General features: G+C 43.8%; 1 protein-coding gene across 7 annotated transcripts in view; it reads right to left on the reverse strand.

Moving 5' to 3' along the window:
* EBPL (EBP like) overlaps window positions 1-27,625 on the reverse strand; it is a 55,522-nt gene that overhangs the window by 20,221 nt on the left and 7,676 nt on the right. For 5 of the 7 annotated variants that reach the window (XR_004678933.1, XR_004678932.1, XM_035003437.1 and 2 more), the window contains exons 2-3: window positions 9,653-9,722; window positions 4,837-4,975 (exon numbers count right to left, since the gene is read on the reverse strand). Coding sequence is in view for 5 of the 7 variants with exons in the window: in XM_035003437.1 (XP_034859328.1) it covers window positions 4,837-4,975; window positions 9,653-9,722 (209 nt within the window). In the remaining 2 variants the exon portion in view is untranslated. Of the gene's footprint in view, window positions 1-3,060; window positions 3,605-4,836; window positions 4,976-9,652; window positions 9,723-14,292; window positions 14,988-27,625 lie in introns of those variants that run through there. The other 2 variants (XM_035003439.1, XM_035003438.1) reach the window with 2 other exon arrangements.

Genomic DNA, 27,625 nt, shown 5'->3' on the forward strand with positions numbered 1-27,625 from the left:
AGTTGTTAATTTTCATTGTATAGTAGTCCATTGTATGTCTGTATCACAATATATTCATTTAGGTTGTTTCCAGTTTGGGATTATTAAGTGAATAATGCTGCTATTCTGGTGCACAAAGCAAGCATTTCTGTAAGGTATACACCTAAAAGAGAGAGAGAGAGAGATTGAGAGAGAGAGTGAGCATGAACAGGGGGAGGGGCAAGAGGAGAGGGAGGGAGAGAATCCCGAGCAGACTCCCCATTGAGCCTGGAGCCCAATGCTGGGCTCAATCCCAGGACCCTGAGATCATGACCTGAGTGGAAATCAAGAGTCAGAAGCTTAACTGACTGAGCCACCCAGGCGCCCCCAACTCTGTTCTATAAGGTTGTCCTACCTTTCCTATCCCTTTGCATTTCATTCCCCAAAACACTTAGAATCAACTTACTATCATTTTTTAAAAAATCTGCTGGGATTTTGACTGGGATTACACTGAATCTATATATCAGTTTGGGGAGAACTGACTTCTTTACAATATTGAGTCTTCTAAGATATGAACATGGCCTATCTTTCCACTTATTTGGATCTTACATAACTTCTCTCAATAATATTTTATAGTTTATTTTCTTGTATATCTTTCAGTTTTTCTAAATATTAGAATAGGTTTTAAACATTTATTGACAACTGGTTTTCTTTTAATTTCATGGATACTGTATTGCATTGCTCAGCACTTCCCTAACCGATGTTCCATGAAATACCATCTCACTTTTTAAAGTAGTCTGGTAAATATGTTGGGAAAAAGTGGGGTTAAACAAGTTAACCAAGGGGGCACCTGGGTGGCTCAGATGGTTAAGGGTCTGCCTTTGGCTCAGGTCATGATCTCAGGGTCCTGGGATCGAGTCTCACATCAGGCTCCCCCTGCGCTGTGGGGAGCCTGCTTCTCCCTCTCCCTCTGCCCCTACTCCTGTTTGTGCTCTCTCTCTCTCAAATGAATAAATAAAAAAAAATCTTAAAAAAAAACCAACACAAGTTAATCAAGTTTCTTTATTGCAGGACTTCTAAAGCCTTTAATGTGATAATATAAGATTCCTCACACTCGTCTGGCTATACTTATTCAATATGCAACAAATATCATTGTCAAGATACAGTGCAGAGAACAGAAATCACTTTAGGAGATTTGAGGAGGATTTAGCCCAGGGAATTAGGTACTTACAAAATTCACTGGGAGGCTGCAAGAGCAGATCATTGGCTAAGCTTCTAGGAATGACTCCCAGATGCCCACAGAAAGAACCCTCCCCCGAGGGAAGCAGTACCAAAGGGGTCACGACTGGAGCTGCTCAGCCCATACACACTTTATTCTTTTTTTTTTTTTAATTTTTTATTGTTATGTTAATCCCCATACATTACATCATTAGTTTTAGATGTAGTGTTCCATGATTCATTGTTTGTGCATAACACCCAGTACTCCATGCAGAACGTGCCCTCCTCAATACCCATCACCAGGCTAACCCATCCTCCCACCCCCCTCCCCTCTAGAACCCTCAGTTTGTTTTTCAGAGTCCATCCGTCTCTCATGGTTCGTCTCCCCCTCCGATTTCCCCCCGTTCATTCTTCCCCTCCTGCTACCTTCTTCTTCTTCTTTTTTTTTTCTTAACATATATTGCCTTATTTGTTTCAGAGATACAGATCTGAGATTCAACAGTCTTGCACAATTCACAGCGCTTACCAGAGCACATACCCTCCCCAGTGTCTATCACCCAGTCACCCCATCCCTACCACCCCCCCACTCCAGCAACCCTCAGTTTGTTTCCTGAGATTAAGAATTCCTCATATCAGTGAGGTCATATGATACATGTCTTTCTCTGATTGACTTATTTTGCTCAGCATAATACCCTCCAGTTCCATCCATGTCGTTGCAAATGGCAAGATCTCATTCCTTTTGATGGCTGCATAATGTTCCATTGTATAATATACCACATCTTCTTTATCCATTCATCTGTCAATGGACATCTTGGCTCTTTCCACAGTTTGGCTATTGGGACGTTGCTGCTATAAACATCGGGGTGCACTTACCCTTTTGGATCCCTACTTTTGTATCTTTGGGGTAAATACCCAGTAGCCACACACACTTTATTCTTGTGCCCCAACCCCAACTGCCTCTCAGTACCTGGGAAATAGAACACAAATGCCAAAACCCCTCACATGTCACCACAAAACAGCAATAATGATAATAATGATCATAAATAAATAAATAAAATAAAAAGAAAAAAAAGGAGGAAGAGTTGAAATGATTTCCACGCTTTTACCCTCTGGATCTCTCAGAAGCATTTCTGAAAGGTGAAACCAATTTTGCATCCAGGACCACAGCCTACATCCTCTGCAGGATAAGAAGACAACTAGAAGGAGGGGACAATGCAGACCGAGCTCGCCGAGCTACAGGATCCACCGCAACTCACCACGTGCCTGGCCTATGTGCCAGACACTTTTCTAGGCAGAGGATACACCTGTGAGCTCAGACTTTAGTAAGAAAGGCATGTGCTGAACAAGTTTATGTAAGTGCCTGCCCCCCAACCTCTGACAGACCTGATACAATTGCTTCCCCAAAACTGGTGTTTTATGAGACACAACGTGGTCATGCTTCCCTCCTGGTATTGGAGGTAAGTGCCAAATCCGTGCGCTTCACTTCTACCCACTACATACGACATTATGGCATGCATTAACTTTACGGTCATCTTATTATTTCCCACTCTTATTTTCCCTGGGTTCCTATTTCCCAATTTACTTTTTTGTCATATTGTGCAATGTATTTCTGTAAGGCACCTCAATCTTCCTCCTTGAAACAGGACAGATATAAATCAATCACCTGACTGTGAATCCCCCGAGCTCACCTGTGAGGAGTTAGCCCACTCACAGGGTTCTCCTACTAGCATTTTTGTTGGCTTCACAACTTGGACAAAATACAAATGTAAAACAGGAGCCTTCATTTCATTTCTGCCTTCACTTTGGTAACCAAAAGACAAGTGAGAGGATTAAAAGTTGAGGCAACAATACTTTCTTGGAATAAAAAACTAATAGGCTCTACAGTATTTTATGATCATTGGCTTTATTAATGCAGAACAATTAATGCTAGCCATAAAAACGTATAATCAAATGGGTTATTATTACAAGTTAAAATTTATTCTCTGTTCCCCATATTGTAATTTAATGGAAAAAAAAAACATGATTAACAAAAACTTGCCACCATACAATCAATTTGAAATAGGCTGTTTAGGAACAACAGTAGAAAAAGAAAGTGTGCACAGGAATGCCTTACATTTTGACCAACCAAAAAGGTTTGACCCATTCTGGCTTATAAAGCAAGATACCAGTGTTTGTGATTTTGAAAATTCACTTAAACTTTTTCCCTGCACTGGTTCCTTTGTAATACATTTTCTTGAGTTCTACCCATGACTGCCACAGTAACAGCCCGGGCATCAGAACCCACACACTATTGAAAAATACCAGATAGACCCCAAAGTAGAGCCAGTTGTCGGTGTTGAGGTTGGGGCCTCCCATAAGCCAGTCTGGGAAGAAGGTCATCCACCCGCCATACAATTCACACACGCACAGGGTAATCTGTATGAAATGCCTGTTAGAGAGAAAGAAACAAGAGCTCAGCGCAGCTGCGCACCCGGAATCCTGACATCTTGTCTTAGATGTCAGCATTAACACAGTCTTCCACAGCAGAAGACCTCTCTGAAGTCAGACCTCAGGTTTTGCACAGCGCTCCTTTGATGGGGCAAGTCAATCTGATTAGTGGAAGACCCATACATCCTCTGGAGAAGCAATACTGCCCTTTCTAGAGGATTATTCTCAGTTAAATAAGGTCTCTCAGGTATCCTGTTCTATTCTTAGGATGATTTACTGAGGTCACACCTCGCCCAGCAAAAGAGACTGAGATGCGAATCTTGCTACGAGCCACAATATTATCTTACCCGAAAAGGGGATAGTAAGAACAGTCCCTTCCTTGAAGAATACAGTGGGCAGTGAGTCTACAACGAGGGTCATGGAGCCAAAGTTATATCAAGATACCAAGAAGAAATTTAATTTTTCCTGCTATGTAAGTAAAATTGAGTGGGGAAAGGTAGATTAAATGGCCTTGGAGGTTCCATTCAAACCTGAAATTTTGTGATTAAAGTTTTAAAAATCACTCTTCCATTCAAGATGCTAGAAAATGGAATGCATTTGTGCCTACTTGACATTGTTTTTGGGAATCATCCCCAGGATAGCATTCTATTTGCTCCAGGTCACTGTGTCTGAACAAAGGAGAGGAAGGGAAAGGGTAGGAGGGAGGGCCGAGAGTTCCAAGTCTCAGAGTCTGACTGACGCCAGGCGGTTAATCTTCCATCGCCTCCCCCCTCTCCTCTCCCCTCTCTTCTGCCTTCCTCACATCCTCCATAACCTGCTTCTGCAAAGATTTATCTTGCATGTCTAACTCCAAATTACATAAGAGAATTTACTTGGTGTAAGGTGGAACACAAGTTTTCTAGAGTGATTTGGGTGGGGCGGGGGAGGAAGGATGGAAATATGACCCTTGTATTCTCCAAAATATTGGTGAAAAATCATCCAATGCAGTTCACACTTTCTTGCCTATGCAGTGACTAGGTAGTTCCTAAAACCATATTTCTCATAGTTTTTATTTTGAACGATCTGAAATTATCCTGGTGGCACCATGATTCTTACCTAACAGAACAATTTTCATTTCTACTCTACTCTTCATCTAACAAATAAATGTGGTCATAATCTACTCCAAACACCACACGGGTGTTGGGACAGCTCATGTGTGTCCTCTCTTCAGCAGGCCAGGAGGCGGGCACTTACCGATAATATTTCTCTTTGACTATGGCATAAATGAGGACTAATGCCAGAGACCCATCCAGGACAACAGTCAGAATTTCCAAAGACACAATGGTTGGGTCAAAATAAAGCCATCTTGCATCAGCTTTGCCATATTCTTTCCCTACAAGTGAAATACATTTTGTTACTCATCTGGCAACCATTTTTATGACAGTCAGTGGAAATGACCTTTTTTTTCCCCTAAGGAGGAGTTAAAAAGAAGAACTGCCCCCCCCCCCTTCTTCACAATGCCTCGTGGAACACAGGAGGACTGAAGCTAAAACCCATTTGCTACGTGACACGAGTAATAAAAACGTCACGTGACATTTGTAAAAGGATTTTGGTTCCCAAAGCACTTTCACACATGCATCCTCTTGGCCCCCGCCCTTTTCACTGTAAGCAGAATTCTAAATTAATTCAGCACGGTCAGATTTTGCAAAGACGATCCTTAATAACTATCTTGGTAAACGCGTTACAATCCTTACTTTAAAATTGCTACGTAAAGTCTGTAGGTATAATCGAGACGTGGGGAAATTTTTATTAAGGAAACGTTTATTAAAAAAAGTGTTTATTAATAATTGAAGAGAAATTGAGTGCCGAGGGCACGGCGGGGGGCATGGTAATGACACAGCCTGGACTACAGAAGGGGTCCCGATGGACACGGGCGGGGGCGGGGCATTTCAGTGCAGACAGGAGTCACTAAGAACAGCCACCACAGAAGCCTCTGCTGTGGTCACCAGAGAGTGGGCGTGCCCTAAGAAATCCTTCCAGACCCTGTTATCAGGATGGTTTCTTCTAGAAAGAATGAAGTGAGAAAGTCATTTTAGAGCTGGACTGAGAGTCATGCACTGGGAGAATCCTCCCTCCCTCCCTTCCTTCGTCCTCTGTTTTCCTCTCTCCCTCGTCTCTCCTCTCTCTTTTAATTCATGAAAGTAATACATGCTGCTCGTAAGATCTCAAATGATCAGAGTGAAAAAATGAAAGTCCCACCTCTTCTCGCTTTGATACTGTTCTCACATTACTTAGAAAAGGCATGAATGATCAAATATCAGCTACATTATCTGATTGGTCGGGGCAGCAGACAAAGCTCTAGTCTCTATTAATGGCCCAAGTTAGGATCCCTCGGGGCCAGGGACAAAGGGTTCTAATGAAGGCCGTCCTGGCAGAAAGAAAGGCCAATAAACAGGATTAGCCATTTAATGAGATAACACACAGACACATGCTGAGCAGAGACTCTGGGAGGCCAGACACGACGGACGGGCCAGGCAGAGCTGCGCTGTCGGTCCCGAGTCAACGGCCAGCCAGGAGCTAACGGGAAAACAACATAATAGTGAAAGTAAGCTTTTCCTCTAAATCTAAACATATATACGGGGGCGCCTGGGTGGCTCAGTCAGTTAAGCCTCTGCCTTCGGCTGAGGTCATGATCCCAGAGTCCTGGGATCGAGCCCCGCATCGGGCTCCCTGCTCCGCGGGGAATCTCCCTCTCCCTCGGCCCCTCACCCAGCTCGTGCTCTCTCTCTCTCTCAAATAAATAAATAAAATCTTAAAAAAAAAACAAAACATATATACATCTGAAATGTTCCCTCTAGTGCACCCAAAATCTAAGGAATTATCACTAATGTAAAATGTCAGGTGCTTTAGGAACTAAGAGATCAGTGGGTGTTTAAACATGCAAAAATAACCCCATTCATTCATTCTTTAATTCAGCAAAGCTTCTGGAGCACAGGAAGGCTCTGTGCTGGGCCTGGGGAATGCAGCCTTAACTAGGATGGGAAACACAGGCGGCCCACTAGGGCTCCCTTTCTGAGGTCAAACTGCACAGTAAGTGACGGCAATTGAATGTGGAAGGTAGAGAAAGAGACACTTGGGCCAGATGAGGGAGATGAGGTGTGATCACTTCCTCCTTCCCGCTGTTGGTGAGGAGGGAGCCCCAGCCTTGGGCTATGGGGGTGGCCACACACAACAGGTGGCACTGGACGGACGAGGCTGATGGCAACTTACAAGTCACATACACTCACAGCCGGGGGAAAGAGGGCACTGCGCGCCACCGGGCCATGCGGGGGCTGCACTCAGAACCGGAGCGAACCGGGAAGGGCCCGCAGGAGGCAGGCTCTGCAGCAATGAGGCTGGGGCGGCCCCTGGTTCCTGCAGCAGGAACGGGCTTCTTCCAGTAATCCGGGGGCCTGGCAAGGAACTGAAGCCTGCTCCTCAGGGATCTGCGGGCACCGTGCCTGGTCCTTGGGACAAGGAGGGTCGTTTGGCTCATAGGAGGAAGCAGAGTGCGGAGGGACCTTGCGGTTAGTCCATGTGAAGCCCTCTGGATTTTATCAGCTGTCAATACCTAATACTGGATCTTAATTTCAGGCCTTACACCACTACCCGCCCCCCCAGTTTTATTGAGATGTAATTGACATCTAGCACTGTATGAGTTTAACGTGTGCGTCACAATGACTCGGCCTACATACATCATGAAATGATTACAATGCGTTCAGTGAACATACATTCTTCATATAGATACAAAAAATAAGAAAAGACGGTGTGTTCTTCCTTTTGGTGAGAACTCTTTGGATCCATTCTCTTGATAACTTAACAGCAGTGGTAACTAGAGTCATCATATTGTACATTATATCCTCAGTACTTACCTATCTTGTAACTGCAAGTTTGTACTTAGTCACCTTTATCCAATTCCCTCAATCTCCACCCCCCCACCTCTGGTAACCACAAATCTGATCTCTTTTTCTATGAGTTTGAGTTGTTTTTTTTTTTTTAATTAAGATTCCACATAGAAGTGAGATCATACAATATCTGTCTTTCTCTGTCTGGCTTGTTTCACTTAGCATAATGCCCTCAAGGTCCAACCATGTTGTCACAATGGCAGAATTTCTTGCTTTTTTTTATGGTTAAATAGTATTCCATTGTGCCCACGCGTATGCACACACACCCCAAACTTCTTTATCCATTCACCTGTCGATGGACACTTAGGTTGCTTCCATGCGTTGGCTATTATGAATAATGCTACCATGAACATGGGGGTGCAGATATCTGATTACTCTTGATACCTGATCAAATTCCTCCACCACCACCCTCTATTTCATATCCTATCATCCTGGCCTGCCTGCAGCAAGACTCCTGTTGAGTCCGTCTATTAAGAGTCTCCACTCGATGTTTCTTCTTAGTAATTTTCCATCCACTGACCCCACCAGCTTCTTGGCCATAAAGCTCCACCTGTCCTTGTTGCATCTGGACTTGAGCCCGATCTCGCTTCCCTACTGCAAGACTCCACTGTAGGGGTACCTCCTGAATAAATTCTTCCTTATCATCTTGAACAAGTGTCATGAATAATTCCTCTTTAACAGGGTCCATGTGATGTTTATAGCCCAGCTCTACATCCTGGTGAATCAAAGGATGGTCCGCAGATCAACATCTGGGAGGCTTTACCGTAGATCCTCTGAATCAGAATCTGTATTTTAACAAGAGTCCAAGGCAAGCTGGTGCACTTTAAAGTCCGAGAAGAACTACTTTACATTATCTTCTGGATTTTCGTTTTCTCAAGAATAAAGGACACCACCATTAAACGAGTTTTTACTTTTTTTAAGGCCAAAAAATGTAAACTGAAGATGACTGATAAAGATCATGTTAGACATTTGCATTTCATGGGACTGGGCCAAAGCTGGGCTGTTCACTTTCTCTGATGCCAGGCCAGGCAGCCAGGGTGGAGGACAATGACTTAGGCTGCGTCCTCCAGCCCTGGGCTTCCCCAGCAACTCTCAGGCACAGTTTAATCCGGCCCACTCATCACATTGCACACACGAATGTGCACAGCAACATTTCCCTCCTGAGGTGGGGGCTCAGGCTCCCCGAGCTACCCCTGGCTGGGACCTGACAGGCATCAAAGACAACTCACATTTTGCTTTGAGAAGCACTAACGATAGCTGCCTGGATTCTCTCGAAGTTTCCTAACTCTAGTGGTGAACAGCAGTCCAGACACAGGTCCTGGCTGAAGGACCTGATTTCAGAATTATGGAAGAAATGAGATAAACAATGCAGAATTTCTGATGCAAAGTCTCAAAGAAGTTACCTTGCGTAAGGCAATTCTATAATGGTGGCGAAGGATCCTGTTGTTGCCTGGCTCACCTGTTCGTCAAATTTGACACAGTATGTGGGAGGAAGTCGATACTAACTGATGGAATGTTGACTGATTTACAGCAGCATGAAGAAGGTAGGCAAAACTAGTAAATACCTCTGCAGAGCTGGAGGAGCTTTGGAAATTATCTTCAAGACTACATATATATATATATGTATATACACACACACATATATACACACACATATATAGACCTCGTATGCATATATGATAAAGTGAAGGTTGATGTTAAAAGTATGGAAAAGCACCCAGTTTAAATACTGCAAACTATTCAATCTGCAGTATAAACATATTTTTTAATACACGGCTTTATTGAGATATAATTCACGCATCATACAATTCACCCATTTAAAGTGTACAGTTCAGTGGGTTTTAGTATATTCATAGATTTGAATCATCACAATGAAATTTTAGAACATTTCATTAACTCCCCAGAAGAAACCCAAACCCCTCACTCTCCATCCCCCTCCTCTGTTCCCCCTCTCTAGTCCTAGGCAACCACAAATCTATCATCTGTCTCTAGAGATTCCCCTATTCTGGACATTTCATATAAATGAAATCACACCATTTGTGCGACAGGGACTCATTTAATTGACAGCCATACTTGCAATTAATCTCCTCAAACATTCCAAATGCAAACATTTTAAAATTACTTACACAGTGAAGCAATCAAGCCTTTGGAATCTGCAATGTTTCCTACAAAAGACAAGTAGACAAAAGGGCCTTCCTGGAGAGAAGAAAATGAAAACAGGCTCTAATTTAGCATCACAGCCACAGGATGGCACCGCAGATGCACGGCAGCATCCCCAGGAGCCCACATCCTGGTGTGCGCCCTCCGCACCTCCACGACCCCGTGGGGTGTGAGCCTGGAGCCTGACCGCACCCCCCCCCCGCCCGACCTTGCAAAAAGATATGCCCAAAGGGAATGTTTATCTAATAAATGCTGTTTTTCAATGATTGGCATGATAAAAATCAGAGGTGTGTTCTTATGGGGAAAAATACATTGAAAATTTTGCACAAGGAAAGAGCTTAAAAGTTATATTAAATAGGCTAAACTCTGGATTATTCCAGAGATTTTACACCTTTGAGAAGTACCTCACAGCAGTTCATTTTGTCTCGCCTCAAAAAACAGCCAGGATCTCTCTTAACAAAAGTGGCATTTACAGGGGCGCCTGGGTGGCTCAGTCGTTAAGCGTCTGCCTTCGGCTCAGGTCATGATCCCAGGACCCTGGGATCGAGTCCCACATCGGGCTCCCTTCTCTGCAGGAAGCCTGCTTCTCCCTCTTCCATTCCCCCCTGCTTGTCTTCCCTCTCTCGCTGTCTCTCTCTCTGTCAAAATAAATAAGTAAAATCTTAAAAAAAAAAAAAAGTGGCATTTACATATCTGTCGGAGTTAAACTAGTTATTTTTCCTGCATAAGGGCAAATTTAGGAAAATTAAAATCCTTACAGGCTACATTTTAAATTTTAGGTAACGAACATCTGCAGTTACACTGAGGACTTTCCTATCACTGAAGTGCTTCTTTGCTTAAATTTCAAAACTAATTAATTGGAATTCACTGGGGTATCTAATTGTCATGTTGCTCCTTTGAACAAATTTTATTGCACGTCACTACAACTTCTTTTCCCATTTCTTTTTACCAATGCAATTGCTTATATGACATTAAAATGATGTCTCTGCCTAATCCCTGCTCACTTATAGTACTACTTCCCAGAGGTTATCACTTAGAGCTGAATTTAGTTCTGGGGGTTATTGCCCTAACTCACAATATACTTACACTGCTATTTCTTTAGATATTCTCAACTGACTGCCAATCCTGAAAAATTATGATTTAACTTATGTCTCCCCTCTGCGTCTCCACTTTTTACAGTTTTTTGATAGTGTAGGGGAGGAAAAACTTCCTTCTGCCCTCTTTGACCCTGTAGCTGGCCTAAGAATTAACTGACATGACAGACTAACAGGAGGAAAGCACACACATTTTATTCACTATTTTTACATGTACATGGGAGTCCTTAAAAGTAAAACAAAGACCCAAAGAAGCTGTTAGGCCCAAAAGCTTGTATACTTTGTTTTACACAAAGAACGATAAATTACGGAGATGTGACAAGACAAAGGGGCATGGACTAGGGGACAGTAAATTGTGGGAAAGTGACTAAGAAATATACGAGGGAAACCAGTGGAAGATAAGGGTTATTTTAGTAGGTTTGTTCGTATAGGTCCATTTCGGCATTGACTCCCAGTCTCTGGTGATAAGAACGTTCTTCTCTTCCTGGTGCAGGGAGGGCACCGTTCTCATGGGAAATTTAATGACCTGATTTTAGGTAGAAAGGAGGAGGTCAGAGAGGCCTTCCTGCATCTGCTTTTTTCCAAATGCCTTCAGCTCTTAACCATCAATATGCCAAAACGGCATAGTTTAGAGTGGCATGTCCTGAACCACACCCCCCTTTTTAAAGATTTATTTTATTTATTTGAGAGAGACAGACAGAGAGAACATGTGGGGGGGGGGGGCAGGGGGGAGGGAGAAGATCTCACGCAGACTCCATGCTGAGCATGGAGCCTGACGACGCAGGGCTTGATCTCACAACACTGAGATCATGACCTGACCTAAAACCAAGAGTCGGTTGCTTAATCGATTGAACCACCCAGGTACCCCTGAATCCTTTCAAATAGCTATATTATACTCTTTAATTCTTCCATTAGTTACCAAATTTGTAACTCAGGTAGTAAACTTAAAAACCTCAGCTTCCTCATTCATCAGTGTTGCCCAGCATCTGGACTTCCCAATGTGTAAGATGAGGACGCTAGCCCCTGCCATGCTTTCTTCCTCTCCTCCCCATTTCTAACGCTCAACTTCTGTCTACTTTGCTTGTACATTGCTGAGATTGATTACATTTCCATTCTTGTTCTGTAAACATATTTGTCTTCCTATTTTATACGGATTCTGAAAGCTGAAAATCAACAGCATTTACAATATGGTGATTAGGTAAATGTCATTCACTGCAAAGGGCCACAACTTCTTTCTCTGCAGATCTAGTATTTTGACTCCTGTGTCATTTAAGAAGAATGTGGCAGCTGGAATATCCTTTATTACACTCATAAATTTCTCAAAATCATGCTGTATTTTAGTTTGCTACATATTTGGGCTATGACTTTCTTATAAAATATTTTTATTTAGTTACAGTTTTTAATTGCCTTTCTTTTTCTCTTATTGAGAGAAGAAACCTGACTTTCTCCCCATCTCATTAATATCTTCCAGCTTCTTTTTTTTTTTTAAAGATTTATTTATTTGAGAGATCGAGAATGAGAGAGAGTACATGAGAGGGGGGAGGGTCAGAGGGAGAGGCAGGCTCCTCGCTGAGCAGGGAGCCTGATGCGGGACTCGATCCCGGGACTCCAGGATCATGACCTGAGCCGAAGGCAGTTGCTTAACCAACTGAGCCACCCAGGCGCCCTTCCAGCTTCTTATACATGCTCATCTCTGCTAAACAGAAGCTTTAAAGTTGGTTTGTTCTGTCTTTTCTTGACACTTCGTAAGTTACTTACTTGGTAAATGTGGCTTACCTCAGAGTATATGTAAAAATTATATTCTTTAAGGGAGATTTTAAAAAATTACAAGGAGATAAACAGCAATGTTTTAAAATAAGAAGTATTCCCCATCCACTGTGTAACACTTTATTTTCACCAATCAATTTTTTATTTTTAGCAGAGACATAGCAGGAAATCCACACCATTTCCCTGGCTTGGCCTGGGGACTTTCTAGACAAAACACATCCACTGGCCTAGCCAGCAGAAGCAATAAAGCTGGGCTGAATTTGATCCTCTGTAGGTCTCATTCCATCTATCTGTAAGATGAAGGACGGCCTAAAATTAGATTGTGGATCTCATCCTAAAACTAGACATGACTTCCACTAGCAATCTCTTCAACTGAAGCCATTAGCAACACCTGGACTCTGACATTAGGTCCGGGACCTTTCCTCAGAAGCAGCTCTGTGGGTAAGAGCAAGATGGGGATCTGGCAATTTATAACATGCAGGGACCTAGGAATGTATAACAAATTTTATCCCTTTTATATCTACCTGTTCAAATCTACTCCTTTTTCAAATGCCAGTTCAAACCCTCCTTCCTCTAAGAAATCTTCCCAACCTCCTAGTGATAATTCCTCACTCTACTGTGTTACTAAATTTGTGCTTCTATAATCAACTGTCTGCTGGTTATCAATCTCTAGTTCCCATTAGATCATACACCTTTGGAGTCTGGAATGCTGTCTTATCTCAGAATCTTCAAGAACCCAGGATGATATTTTGTGTTCAGTGTTTACTAACCTTGAATTAATGACAAGTTCCCATTATGAATTACTTAGAAAGATACCGAGGGGCTTTTAGAAGGCACTATATACTTCTTATTATATTAATGTCTCAAACGTAATGGCAGTCTACAGTCGACTCTCGAACAACACAGGGGTTAGGGGTACCAACCCCTGTGCAGTCAAAAATGCACATATAATTTTTGACTCCCCAAAAACTTAACTACCAATAGCCTACTACTGACCAGAAGCCTTACTGAAAACATAGAATCAATGAGCATATTTTGTCTGCTATATGTATTATATACTGTATTCTTACAATAAAGTGAGCTAGAGAAATTATTAAGAAAATCATAAGGAAACTACACCTACAGTACTGTACTACATTTATCAAAACAATCCATGTATAAGCAGACCAGTGCAGTGCAACCCATGATGTTCAAGGGTCAGCTGTAATATATGTCAAGTATACTAAATATATTCACGCCTCCACATGCTGATCAGATGCTGCCTCCTCCAGGAAGCAAGGCTTCACTGATTCTCTTGATGGGAAGTAGGTGCATCTCCTACATAGGAGAACCCTGCTTACTTGTCCCCTCCTCCAAACCATCAGTTCCTTTCAGGCAAAGTCTTTGTCTTTTATCTCTGTATTCCAAATGCCTAATAGATGGTACATGCTAATACATGTTTACTAAAAGAATAAGAAATAAAAGAAGGGAGAGGGTAGTGGGGGATAACAGAGTTAAACAACAACAACAACAGCAAACACCCAATTAACCCATTTAGAAAATGGGCAAAAGAAATGAAGAAACATTTCAGTAAAGAGGGTCTACAGACAGCAAGCAAACACATGAGAAGATGTTCCACATCATTAGCAGGCAGGGAAATGCCAATAAAAACCACAATGAGTTAGTACTCCACACCTATCAGAACGCATAAAATAAAAAAAAAATAGTGACTACAACAAATGCCGATAAGGATGTGGATCACTCACGTGTTTCTGGTGGGATGAAAATGGTACCATTCTGGGAAACGAGGCTGGCAGTTCATTCTAAAACTAAATATGCAATTTACTATGGGTCCCAACAATTGCACTCTTGGGCACCTGTCCCAGAAAAATAAAAGCTCATGTTCACACAAACACAAGCACACAAATGTCCATAGCAGCTTTATCTGTAATAGCTTAAAGCTGGACGTCCTTCACCAGGTGAATGCCTAAACAAACCACAGTCCATCCACGCTGGAGCACTCCCGAGCAATAAGAAGGAACCAACTACTGATACGCTCGACAACTTGGATGGATCTCCAGGAAATCTGCTGAGCGAAGAAAGCCAACTCCAAAAGATTACATATACTCCGTAATTCCATTTATATAACACTTTTTGAAATGAGAAATTTTAAGAAATGGAGGACAGACAGAGTGGTTGCCAGGGGTTAGTGGCTGGAGGAGATGGGGGGCGGCAGGGCAAGTGCCAGTGAATACAAAAGGAAAACACCAGGGATCCTTGTGGTGTCGGAACTATCTGGTGTCCTGTTGTGGTGGATATTTGAACCTACCCAGTTGGTAAAATGGTACAGAAATTAATAGACACACACACACACACATGCAAGGGGATCTAGGGAAATCTGAGTAAGATGAGTGGATTGCATCAATATCCTGCTTGTGATATTATACTATATTACACTATAGGTTTAAAAAATGTGGGGCGCCTGGGTGGCTCAGATGGTTAAGCGTCTGCCTTCTGCTCGGGCCATGATCCCGGGGTCCTGGGATCGAGTCCCGCGTCAGGCTCCCTGCTGGGCGGGGAGCCTGCTTCTCCCTCTGCCTCTGCCTCTCTCTCTCTCTCTGACTTTCATGAATAAAAAAAAAAAGAAAAAAAAATGTTACCATTGGGGAAAGCTAAGCAAAGCGTACATGGGCTCTCTCTGTATTATTTCTTACAACAACACGTGAATCAACAATTATCTTCCCCTTCAAAAAAATTAATTAAAAAACCAGACAGGTAGAACAAGAGCTGTGGAAGAAAGAACATTACTAATTGAATAACATTTTTTAATCAATTGCCAGGACTTTTTTTAAAAATTTATTTATTTATTTATTTATTTGAGAGAGAGAGAGAGAGAGGGAGAGGGAGAGAGCATGAGCAGGGGGGAGGAGCAGAGGAAGAGGGAGAAGCAGACTCCCCGCTGAGCAGGGAGCCCGATATGGGACTTGATCCCAGGACCTTGAGATCATGACCTGAGCTGAAGGCAGATGCTTAACTGACTGAGCCACCCAGGCGCCCCCAGCTTTTTTTTTTTTTTTAATTTAGCATAGGCTGGGTTCTGGCCTCAGGGAGCTTATCTAGTTGGGTAATACCAACTTCCAATTTAATAAAGGTTGGAAAAAGATGAGGGGCCTGTGGTTGAGACAGTCAGGAAGACTTCTAGGAGGAGGCAGGCCTAGAGCTGGGCCTTAGCAGGCAGGCTGAGAGGTGGAAGGATAGGGATGGTAGCCCAGGGGTGCAGAGGGCAGGACATTATGAGGCCTGGTGGGTCCAGACTCTGCCCTGCCCGGCACTGTAGCCGACAGCGATGGCCCCTGCCCCTCCCCTTGGGCTCCCTCACCAGGGCAGAGGGTACCTACACTTGTGCTCTCAGAAGACCTCGGGCTGGTTTTCACTCCTCCAGGCTGTGTCTGAGTGGCTCTTCTGCCTACAGTACCCAGGCCTGGCTTTCTTCCCCCCAGAAAAGAATGTAAATCAAAAAGAAGAAAGTATTATAGTAAAATATACATAAAATTTAATATTTTAACCATTTTAAGTCTACAATCCAGTGGTGGTAAGTACACTCACATTATTGTGCGACCATCACCACCATCCATCTCCATAACTGAGTCTTCCCAAACTGAAACTCTGAACCCGTTAGACAGGAACTCCTCATTCTCCTCCTAGCCCCGGCCCCTGACAACCACCACTCTGTCTCGACACCCTGACTACTCTAAGTACCTCACATAAGTGGAATCATACGATCTGTGTCTTTACGGCTGGCTTATTTTACTCAGCATCACGTCCGCAAGCTTCTCTGTGTGGCAGCATGTGCCAGAATTTCATGTCTTTTTAAGGCTGACTCCTATTCTATCGTAGGTATCCATCACATTTTGTTTCTCTACTCATCTGTTGATTGGCTACGATGAATAAAACTGCTATGTGCAAGTATCAAAGTCCCTGGCTTCAATCTCTTTGGGTATTTATATAAAAGTGGGCTTGCTGGAACAGAGAAAGACATGTATCATATGATCTCACTGATATGAGGAATTCTTAATCGCAGGAAACAAACTGAGTGTTGTTGGAGTGGGGGTTGGGGTGGGAGGGATGGGGGGACTGGGTGATAGACACTGGGGAGGGTATGTGCTCTGGTAAGCGCTGTGAATTGTGCAAGACTGTTGAATCTCAGATCTGTACCTCTGAAACAATGCAATATATGTTAAGAAAAAAAAAAAGAAGAAGAAGAAGAAGGTAGCGGGAGGGGAAGAATGAAGCGGGGGAAATCGGAGGGGTAGACGAACCATGAGAGACGATGGACTCTGAAAAACAAACAGGGTTCTAGAGGGGAGGGAGGTGGGAGGATGGGTTAGCCTGGTGGTGGGTATTGAGGAGGGTACATTCTGCATGGAGCACTGGGTGTTGTGCACAAACAATGAATCATGGAACCCTACATCAAAAACTAATGATTTAATGTATGGTGATTAACATAAGAATAAAAAAATGAAAAAAAAAGTGGGCTTGCTGGATCACATGGTAATTCTATGACATTTCTTCTGGTGGTATACCTTAACTATTTTAATTACTAAAAAATATTATTAAAGGGATACATTACTGAAAGTTTTTTTTTTTTTAAAGATTTTATTTATTTATTTGACAGAGAGAGACACAGCGAGAGAGGGAACAGAGCAGGGGGAGTGGGAGAGGGAGAAGCAGGCTTCCCGCTGAGCAGGGAGCCCGATGTGGGGCTCAATCCCAGGACCCTGGGACAATGACCTGAGCTGAAGGCAGACGCTTAACGACTGAGCCACCCAGGCGCCCCACTGAAAGTTTTTTAAAAAAATGCAAAGGTATAAAGTGAAAGGTAAAACTCTTTTCCTCCTGATCCCCAATCTCATTCTCCTGAGACACTCCTGGTGAGTTTCATGGCAGCCCTCGAGAAACTTTTCATGGGGACGCCTGGGTGGCTCAGTCAGTTAAGCCTCTGACTCTTGATTTCGGCTCAGGTCATGATCTTAGGGTCCTGAGATTGAGCCCCACAATGGGCTCCGCGCTCAGTGCGGAGTCCTCTTGAGATTCTCTCTCTCTCCCTCTGTGCCCTGGCCCCGCCCCCCTGCTCTCTCTCCAAAATAAGTAAATCTTAAAAAAATACTTATGTATATGTTATTATGGAGCCATGAATATTTAAAATATTTTCTTTCTGCTATTAAATTTTCAACTATAAACCCAGAGGGTGATGAGGAAAATTTTACCATGTTTGTTTATTTAAAAAATTTTCAAGTTATGTGGATCAGGAATTTTGGTTTAAAAACATACAGAATGGGGAGGGGGGATGAGGGGTTAGCCTGGTGATGGGTATTAAAGAGGGCACGTACTGAATGGAACACTGGGTGTTATACGCAAACAATGAATCATGGATCACTACATCAAAAACTAATGATGTAATGTATGCTGATTAACATAATAAAATAAAAAAACAACAAAAAAAATGCTAGTAATAGGAAGCACCTGGTGTAGCATACATGGAAATGTTCTATACTATCTTCTCAATTTTTCTGTAAAACTAAAACTTTTCTAAAAAATAAAGTGTATTTTTGGGGAAAAAAATAAAAATAAAAAAAACACACAGAAGTTCCTATTAGATGCTCTAATGATTGAATGACTGAACTGTAGTTAATTGAGCTGCTAACAAAATCAACTTAAAAGCTAAACTGTGTCATGGCAAATAAAAGTAACAACAGCAAGGTCATTTTTCATTTAAGGTGTTCCAGACTGTAATTTTAGCAACTGTATTTTGGAAGCTTTTAGACAACTACCAGCCAAAGCTCAGATTAAAAACAAAAACAAAAAAGGCTGGGCTCAGCAAGCTACTGCTCTATGTAATTCGATGACCACTTTAGAGAAAATGCGCAACTTACTCATTTCAACCCTTACAGGAAAATTTAGTGGGGGGAAAAAAGGCTTTATAGAAAAAAAAAAAAAAAAAAGAATCCCATTTTTTTTTTTTTGGTAATTTATGTCGGTATTTGTGAAGGCTAAATCTGCATTCAAATGTATCTTGCAAGCCTTTTGTTTTTTTTTAGCTCGTTTGCATGAAGAACCAGAGAAAAACAGCACAACACTCATTACTAAGAGTGGGAGAATAAAGTGGATTAGAATGGAATCACCACATAAATCCTGTCAAAATTTATTAGCATTTTCTATTCAGACTCACAAAATCTCAGCCTAATCAGACTTGATTTTTCCATGTCATGGCAACAGCACCCATCATTGTTTCTGGAAGGATCAGCTGCTTCAGCCTCCTATGGCACCTCGATGACAAGGCTTTAGTGACTTCATAAATCTAGGCTGCCCAGCTGCCATCCCCTTAATGACATGACGCCTTCCGTTTGATGGAACCTGCCGTGCAGATGGGCTGTCGCCCGATATTCACAGAGGACAGTGCTGGCCTCTCCAGAACTTCGGGGATGGAACAACACCAGTTCTATTGTTCCTACGTGATGGCAGCTTAGCGTTTGGTTTAGAACTTGAAAACATCTCTCCCCTTTTAAGACTATACCCTTCTCTGCCGAGACTGTTATTTCTCTGGTTAAGGATTTGAAAGGAAACTTTCTTAGGCTCATCTTAGTTGGACAAGTGCTTTGTCACTATATTACATAGGGACAGGATGAAAATGAAAAGTTAATGCTAGCATGGAGTACAGCGAGAAGGGTCACGGGAGGGACAGAGGAAGACAGAATCAACGTTTACAGAACTCTGCTGGGTGCCAGGCACGGTGCCAAGCGTCCCACATCCCTGCTATTCAAATGTGGTCCATGAACCACAACTTGGGCATCACCCAGGAGCTTGTTAGAAATGCAGAATTTCAGACCCAGACTTATGGACTCAAATCTGCCTTGTGAAAAGTTCCCTGGGGATTTTCAAGTTTGAGAAGCACTGTCCTAAATGACCAAGCTCTACTTAATCCTCATGACAATGCTTTGAGGAAAATATTATTTCCATACTTTATGGATAAGTGCTTTGGTCTGAATGTGTGCCACCCAAATGCATGTGTTGAAATTCTATCTCCCAAAGACGATGATACTAGGGGGTGGGGCATCTGGGAGGTGCGCTCAGGTCCTGAGGGGGAGCCCACCTGAATGCGATCAGTGACTCTCTAAGAGGCTCCAGAGAGATTCCTAGCCTCTTCCACCACAGCAAGAAGACACCACCTCCAGAGCCGGGGGAGGGCCCTCCCCTGCCATGAGGGCCGCCTGATCTTGGACTGCCAGCTTCCTGAATTCTGAGAAATAAATGTCTACTGTTTATAAGCCACCCAGTCTGTGGTATTTTGTCATGGCAGCCCCAACATATTAAGACAATAAGGAAGCAGAGACAAAAAGTTCCCTTCCTTCTTTCTCTTCCTCCTTGCAGAAAGGGTTGTGGTAGGGAAAAGGTACTGTTCAGAATCTCGCAGCTGGTGAACGGCAGAGCCAGGATTCGAGAACGCATCCATTAGACCCCAAAGCCCATGCTCTAACTTCCCTCCCCGGCCCAGGCTTCTTGAATAATGGTCAGACCCCTCTGGAACAGTGCTGAGGAGTCGGCACTGCACTTAAAAGGCAATCAAAAACTAATGATGTAATGTATGGTGATTAACATAACAATAAAATAAAAAAAAAGCAATTTGTGGCCTGGGTGAAGATGAGTGACAAGGACAGTAAAGCACCAGGAAACCATGTCCTGAGAAATGGTGGGAGGCACTGACACTAGGGGGCGCTGTAGGGTAGACAGGGGACTCTACTTCCCTTCGGGCTACATAAGGGCAGAACTAGGACCAACGAATAGAAATCATAAGGAGGCTAATTTCAGCTCACCATAAGGAAGTATTTTCTTAACCCTAGAGCTATACCATTCTGGAAAGATGCTATTGGCTAAAAGTTTTCAAGCAAAGGGTGGATGACCCTATGTCTCTCTGGGTTATTAGTACAATTCCAATTTCAAGGGGGAGACTGGACTCCTTGGCCCCTGGAGCCCCTTCCTAGACTGAGGTGGCTTTCCACACCCAGTACTGGGCATTCCATTAGATGCGTCCATCATGACGCATGCTGTGCCCAGTCTACCGCCAGTCTCCGGAGAGTGGACGGCTGTGGGAAACTGGTTTACACTGTGACAACCACAGCTTTGGCAACAGGTGACTGACCCAGAGGACAAGGAGGGACAAGGAGGGATGACAGGACTCCAGAGCAGACAACTCACAGGCTGGCTGCTGGCCTACGAGGCGGCCTATCCAAAAAGCCACATTCAAACAGGAACACACTGGGCCAAGGAAATTCTTGCTCTCTGGAACAGAAATTGACAAATAGGGAGTGAATCCCAACGGATTTCCGAAAACTAATTATGTAGGCGAGGTTGTGAGAGGCCAACAACTCGACATTATGAATAAAAAGTTACAAGGAAGCATGTGCGAGCAAGGACGGTGTATCCGTTTGCTGGGCTGCCATAATGCGGAACCACCCGCTGTGTGACTTAGAACCACATCTGCTGTCTCACGGTTCTGGAGGCTGGCTGTCCAGGATCAAGGTGTGAGCACGGTTGGTTCCTTCTGAGGGGTGGGAGGGAGAACGCATACCATAACTTCCTCCAGCTTCTGGTGGTTTGCCTGTGTTCCGTGGTTTGTGGAGGCATCACCCTGATCTCTGTCTTCATCTTCACATGGAACCTGTCTGTGTCTCTGTGTCCCAATTTCCCCTTTTATAAGGACACCAGTCATCCTGGATGAAGGCCCACCCTAATGGCTTCATTAGGTCTATAAAGCCCCCTAAGAATGTAGGCCCACATTCTGTGGTACTGAGGGTTAGGACTCCAACATGTTTTGTTGGGGAGAGGACACAATTCAACTGAAAACACGTGGATATGAAGAGTAGATGCTATGGGATACATAAAAAGAATAAAGGGTGAGAAAGCCAGCGAGTAACAGAAAGAGAAGCAAACCTAGAGAGGAGCTAGGAGGAGGGTAATAATTTTTTTTTTATTCTTATGTTAATCCCCATACATTACATCATTAATTTTAGATGAAGTGTTCCATGATTCATTGTTTGTGCATAACACCCAGTGCTCCATGCAGAGTGTGCCCTCCTCAATATCCACCACCAGGCTAACCCATCCTCCCACCCCCCTCCCCTCTAGAACCCTCAGTTTGTTTTTCAGAGTCCATCATCTCTCATGGTTCGTCTCCCCCTCCGATTTCCCCCCCTTCATTCTTCCCCTCCTGCTATCATCTTTTTTTTTTCTTAACATATATTGCATTATTTGTTTCAGAGGTACAGATCTGAGATTCAACAGTCTTGCACAATTCACAGCGCTTACCAGAGCACATACCCTCCTCAGTGTCTATCACCCAGTCACCCCATCCCTCCCACCCCACCCCCCACTCCAGCAACCCTCAGTTTGTTTCCTGTGATTAAGAATTCCTCATATCAGTGAGATCATATGATACATGTCTTTCTCTGTTTGACTTATTTCACTCAAGATAATACCCTCCAGTTCCATCCATGTCGTTGCAAATGGCAAGATCTCATTCCTTTTGATGGCTGCATAATATTCCATTGTGTGTATATATATATATATATATTAATAATTTTCTTAACCCAGAGCTGCCTGTGAATCAGAACCAACCTCCAACGGCCCAGCTACATCGCAGCTTCTGCTGCATTTCCATGAGTTAACCTGTTCCTTGTTGCCATGCGTGCCCACCCATCACTTGACCTAGTTTGAGGAAATAAATGCAGGGGTTCTGGCCCCAAAGAGCTTCACTAACAGGTCAGACACTGAGCTACCACCATCTTCAGGAACTTGTATCCTAAAGATGAACCCTGCCAGCTGCGCTGTCCCTTCGCCTTTCGTCCCCCAAATTAACACAGGATGGCAACTTTTCAAAGAAGTATACCATGCTCCTCTGGTTGCAAGTTGGGGCCACCATTCTGCATGGGCAGAAACAGATGCTCCAGTGGAAAGCACCGCTCTAGCCAACTCGCTTTTCACTTGGCTAACGGAGCCGACAGTCATAAAACATCTTGAGGTCTTTGGGATGAAATCAGTTTTGCAAATCAATCATGCAGCCAGGCAGTGCATCTTTGAAGATGCAAGAATAGGAAAGTAATAGTCCTCGTCCCCAAGGGACTCACAGCCTCGGCAAGAGAGGCAGTAACTCCCCGACACCCCTCAAAAAAGGCCTGTGCTACATCATGATAGAGAGTTCACAGAGAGCGGGGCGGGGGGGACGCTGACTATAATGATAACCAGGACGCAGGGATGCAATCTGCCTCAGGCCACCGGACAGGGTTTCTCCCGGGGGGGTGGGGGGGGTGGGTGCGCGCCTGTGTGCGCATGCGCACACGTGCATACCCAGAAAACGTAAAAGGCCCTTTTCCTGCAAGGAACTAATCGTTCTAAGCTTTGGGAGAAACCAGCGTTCTTCTTTTGCCTAAGTCCCTTCTTTTCGAGTAATTAAAAAAAAAAAAAAAAAAAACTGGTTGTCCTGCCTTAGTTTAAATAAAACAACGCTGTTTGATCAGTCTTCAAATTGCTAGTTCTTTACCCTTGGCAGTTTCAGGTAGATGAGAAAAAAACTTTCCAGTGTTAGATTTTCTGGGAGGGAGAAGGCAGGAGACAAAAGAAAGGCCAGGGAAAAGCAGGTGGAGACAGGTGGACAAGGACACACAGGAAAGGTCTGGAGGCAGAAAGTGAAAGGAGCAGAAGGTAGGGTGACCATCTCATTTCAGGAATGCCTGCAGTTCCCGGGAAACCGGGACTGTTGGGTCACCATAGCATGGGGACCAAAAGGTGGCAGGGTGAGGGGGTGGCCCAGTGAGAATGTGGACAGGCGCCCACAGCCCTTGAGATGCTCTCTGCATTGGGAGGGAGAGTCGTGCTGATCCTGCCTCTGGATCCCTCTTTTGAGAAGGTGCCCGCTCACTCACCGAGGTTGCCCAAAGCATTGAAACTGCCAAAGTTCTTCCAGCCCGGGGCCATCAAACCTTCGATGGCACTGCTTTGTTGGAGCTCTGGCTGGCATGAGTAAGTCCCGCAAGATGGACTGCGAGGTACAAGGCCATTCTCCAGGGTCTTGGCCATTGCCAGCAGGTTGGCTTTGGGGCATGGAGTTTCCTCATTCCTGCTGGATCAGGGCTGCTATTGCGGCGGGGGGTGCGTGGGTGGGAGCAGCACAACATCACCAGGAACACAGGGTGCGGGGAAGGAGGGCCACTGGTTCCAGTCCAATCATAGCGGAACCTGGGGGGTTCAGCTGGGGGGTTCTTGACATACTTGCAATTTCATAAATGTTTGAAACTGAGCATGTGCTCCTTGTTCTGCCTTTTGATTGTGTCAATGTCAATGTCCTTGTTGTGATATTAGACTATACTTTTGTAAGATGTTATCACCGGGGAAACTGGATAAAGTGTACATGGGATCTCTCTGTATTCTTTCTCTGGGAGGAAGTTACCATTATCTCAAAATCACAAGTTTCATTTAAAAAATGGGCAAATCCCAGAAGATGTATGCAGAGCAAAGAAACATAGGAAAAGGTGTTCAATATCACCAGACATCATGGAAATGCCAATTGAAACTATGATAGGGTTAGTTCATATGCATCTATGAGAATGACTAAAACAAAACAACAAAAATACCAGTCTAAGTGTAATGTACCAAATGTGTCCCCTCAAATATATCTGCTGAAGCCCTAGCCCCCAATGTGATGGTATTTAGAGGTGGGGCCTTTAGAGATAATTAAGTTTAGATGAGGTCACAAGGGTAGAGCCCCATGATGGGACTGTTGTCCTCATAAGAAGAAGGGAGACCAAGGCTTTCTCTCAGCCATGTAAGGACAAAACAAGCAGGCAGCCATCTGCAAGCCAAGAAAAGATGTCTCACCAGAACCCAACCATGCTGGCACCCTGATCTCGAACTTCCAAGCCTCTGCAACATGAGAAATAAGTGTTCTTTAAGCCACCAGTCTATGATATTTTTGTAATAACAGCCAGAGTGGACTGAGACACGAAGTGCTGGTGAGAACGTGGCGTAGCTGGAACAGTGACATATCACTGGTGGGAATGGAAATGGTAGAACCACTTTGGAAAAGGTTTGGTAGTTGCTACCCTAGTTAAAAAATCCCACTCCTAGGCATTTACCCCGGAGAAATGAAAACACATGCCCACACAAAGACTTGTAAGCAGATACTCATAGCAGCATTATTTATAACAGCCCAAAACTAGAAACAACCCCGATGTTCATTAACTAGTTAATGGATAAATAAATTGGGATATATCCATGTAGTGGGATACCATTCAGTAATTTATGCCAAATAAAAGACTACATATCCTATGATTTCATTTATATGAAATCCCAGAAACAGTAAACCCTTATGACAAGAAAGCAGATCAGCGTTTCCTGGTGCCAGAGGTCAGGGTGGGGGACATCTGCAAAGGGACAGCAGAAACCTTTGTAAAAAAGTGATGGAAGTGTTTTATACTGTGATGGTGATGGTGGTCACACAACTCTACACTCACCAATCTCACCAAGCTGTACTCCCCAGGGGTGGATTTTACTGTATGGAAATTATAACTCCATAACGCTGGAATGGGGAAAAAGAGAATATAGAAAGTGGCTGGTTACTATATATAGATATATCCCAATAGTTTCCATTTATAGCAACAACCAGTTAAAGTACAAAGGAAAAATATCTCATGGTAGCAATAAAAATATTTAGAAGTCAATTTTAAGAGACTGTAACTGAAGATTTAAATAAATTGAGATCCACTCAATTCTTAGAAGAGACTCAGTATTGTAAAGATATCACTTACTCTCAAGTTAATGTAGGAGTTTAAGAAAATCCCAAATTCAAACACCAAGTTTTAGAATCTGGCAAAGGCAATCTAAAGTTCACATAGAAGGATCCATTTTTAAGGAAATGAGTGGTAAGAAGTTTGCTTTGTCAGATATTAAAATACACTATAAGGCTAAAATAATACAAAACTGTATGGACAGAACTGAAATTGAAAGATTCATAAAACAGAACCAAATTTGTTAAATCTCTCAATTATCCATGCATATAAAAGATTTCAGTATATGATAAAAATAGAATTTCAAATAAGTGGAGAAAGGATGGATTAGTCAACAAATGCAGTTGAGACACTTTCTTGGCCAAAAAGAAGAGGATGCATAATAAGATATGAGTGAAATCATTTGTACTATCTTATGAACACCCCTTTCAGCTCAATAAGGAAAAGATGAAGAGCTGTATAGAAAAACAGGGTATCGGGGTGCCTGGGTGGCACAGTCGGTTAAGCATCCAGCTCAGGTTGCGATCTTGGGGTGGTGAGATGGAGCCCCGTGATGAGCCCCAAGTCGGGGCACAGAGTCTGCTTGAGCTTCTCCTTTTCTCTCTGCTCCTCCCGCTGGTGCTCTCTCTCTCTCTCTCTAAAAATAAATAAACAAGTCCTAAAAAAAAAAAGAAAAACAGGCTATTAGGGGGTGGACCCCAGGATCCAAGCCCCATATTCCTGTCCCAAGCCTGGTACAGGACAGCAAGCCTGTCTGCCTTCTAGAAAGCATGAAGCTCTGTTATGAGGGTATCATGGGATCAGGATTGAGCAAAGATTAGACACTCCTTTTTTCTGGGAATCATGTAAGTCTCTTCCCGGGTTCTCATGAGACCCTACAAAAGAAGGTAGACTCCCAATCAGGGGTTGAATGGCCCACTCCTAGATAGGGTGGAAGCTTGCCAATTCCATTTATTTTGATTTTTTTCAGCTCGATTAAACTTGTCCAATAGAAGAAGAGATACCTGCTCAAGGATGTTTATTATAAAATTTTGGCTGTTTTTAGTGGCAAAAGAAATTAGAAATAACCTGAAGTTGCATGGTTGGTTCAATTATCCACGCTACGGAGTAATATGCAACTATTAAGAGAAAGGGTATCAGCCTGCCTGGCTGGCTCAGTCAGTAGAGCACATGACTCTTGATTAGTTTAAAAAAGAGAGAGAGAGAGGGAGAGATGATATCTCGGCTTGGGTCCCCCAGAAAGAATTATACTGTGTTCCACCATGTTCATGGGGATGGCTCTCCCAGGGAGGCTGGAAGCAGGTGGGGGATGGGAAATGAGACAGAGAAGGAGGATGGAAGGCTCCTCTGATCTGAGGCTGCATCACTGAGCTTAGTAACTTAGGAACATCCCTCAGCAACAGGCTGGCTGGCCCAGGCTTGACTTTCTCCAGAGACTGTACATGCGTTACTGCTTCTCTGGGGAGTCCATCTCAGGGGAGGGAGGAAGAACTTATCCTGGGGCTCCCAGATATCACTGCCAAAGGTCCATCCCGCGGCAGGTGGCTGGAAGCTGACTGGCTCCCAAGGACCTCACACCTGAGCTGCATCCCAGAGGCCTGGGGTGGGAGCGGGGAGCAAGGGCTGTCTGCTCGGGGCCCAAGGAAGTCAAGTCGGAGTTGGCTGCTGTGGTGGCAGCTGGACAGAACATCTTGTCAAGGGTCAGATGAGACCCAGAAGACCTGAGCCAGTGCCTAAGAGCTGTGGGATCTAATCATGACACCCAGCGCTGGCATGGGTGTGAGAAAGTAGCTGACTGGAATATAAATGGTGACTATCTCTGTGGAGTCTTTATTTTTTTTTTTAAGATTTTATTTTTATTTATTTGAGAGACAGAGAGCATGAATAGGGGGAGGGGAGGCGCAGAGGGAGAGGGAGAAGCAGGCTCCCCGCTGAGCATGGAGCCCAATGCGGGGCTCCATCCCAGGACCCCAATGCGGGGCTCCATCCCAGGACCCCGGGATCATGACCTGAGCCAAAGACAGAGGCTCAACCGACTGAGCCACCCAGGGGCCCCTCCTTGTGGAGTCTTTAAAAACTGGCTTCCTTTAGATCCAGCAATCCTACTTTCAGGATTTGTCCTGGGTAAATAATTACACACATTGACGAAAATGCCCAGAGTGCGTTCTATAGGACTGCCAGCAGCTGGAAAGAGCCTTAAGCCCAACAATTAGGGATTGGTTAGAATTATAATAAGGGGCACCTGGGTGGCTCTGTTGGTTGG

This window comes from Mirounga leonina, unplaced genomic scaffold, assembly GCF_011800145.1.
Source record: "Mirounga leonina isolate KUSES-001 unplaced genomic scaffold, KU_Mleo_1.0 Mir_127, whole genome shotgun sequence".
NCBI lineage: Eukaryota > Metazoa > Chordata > Mammalia > Carnivora > Phocidae > Mirounga > Mirounga leonina.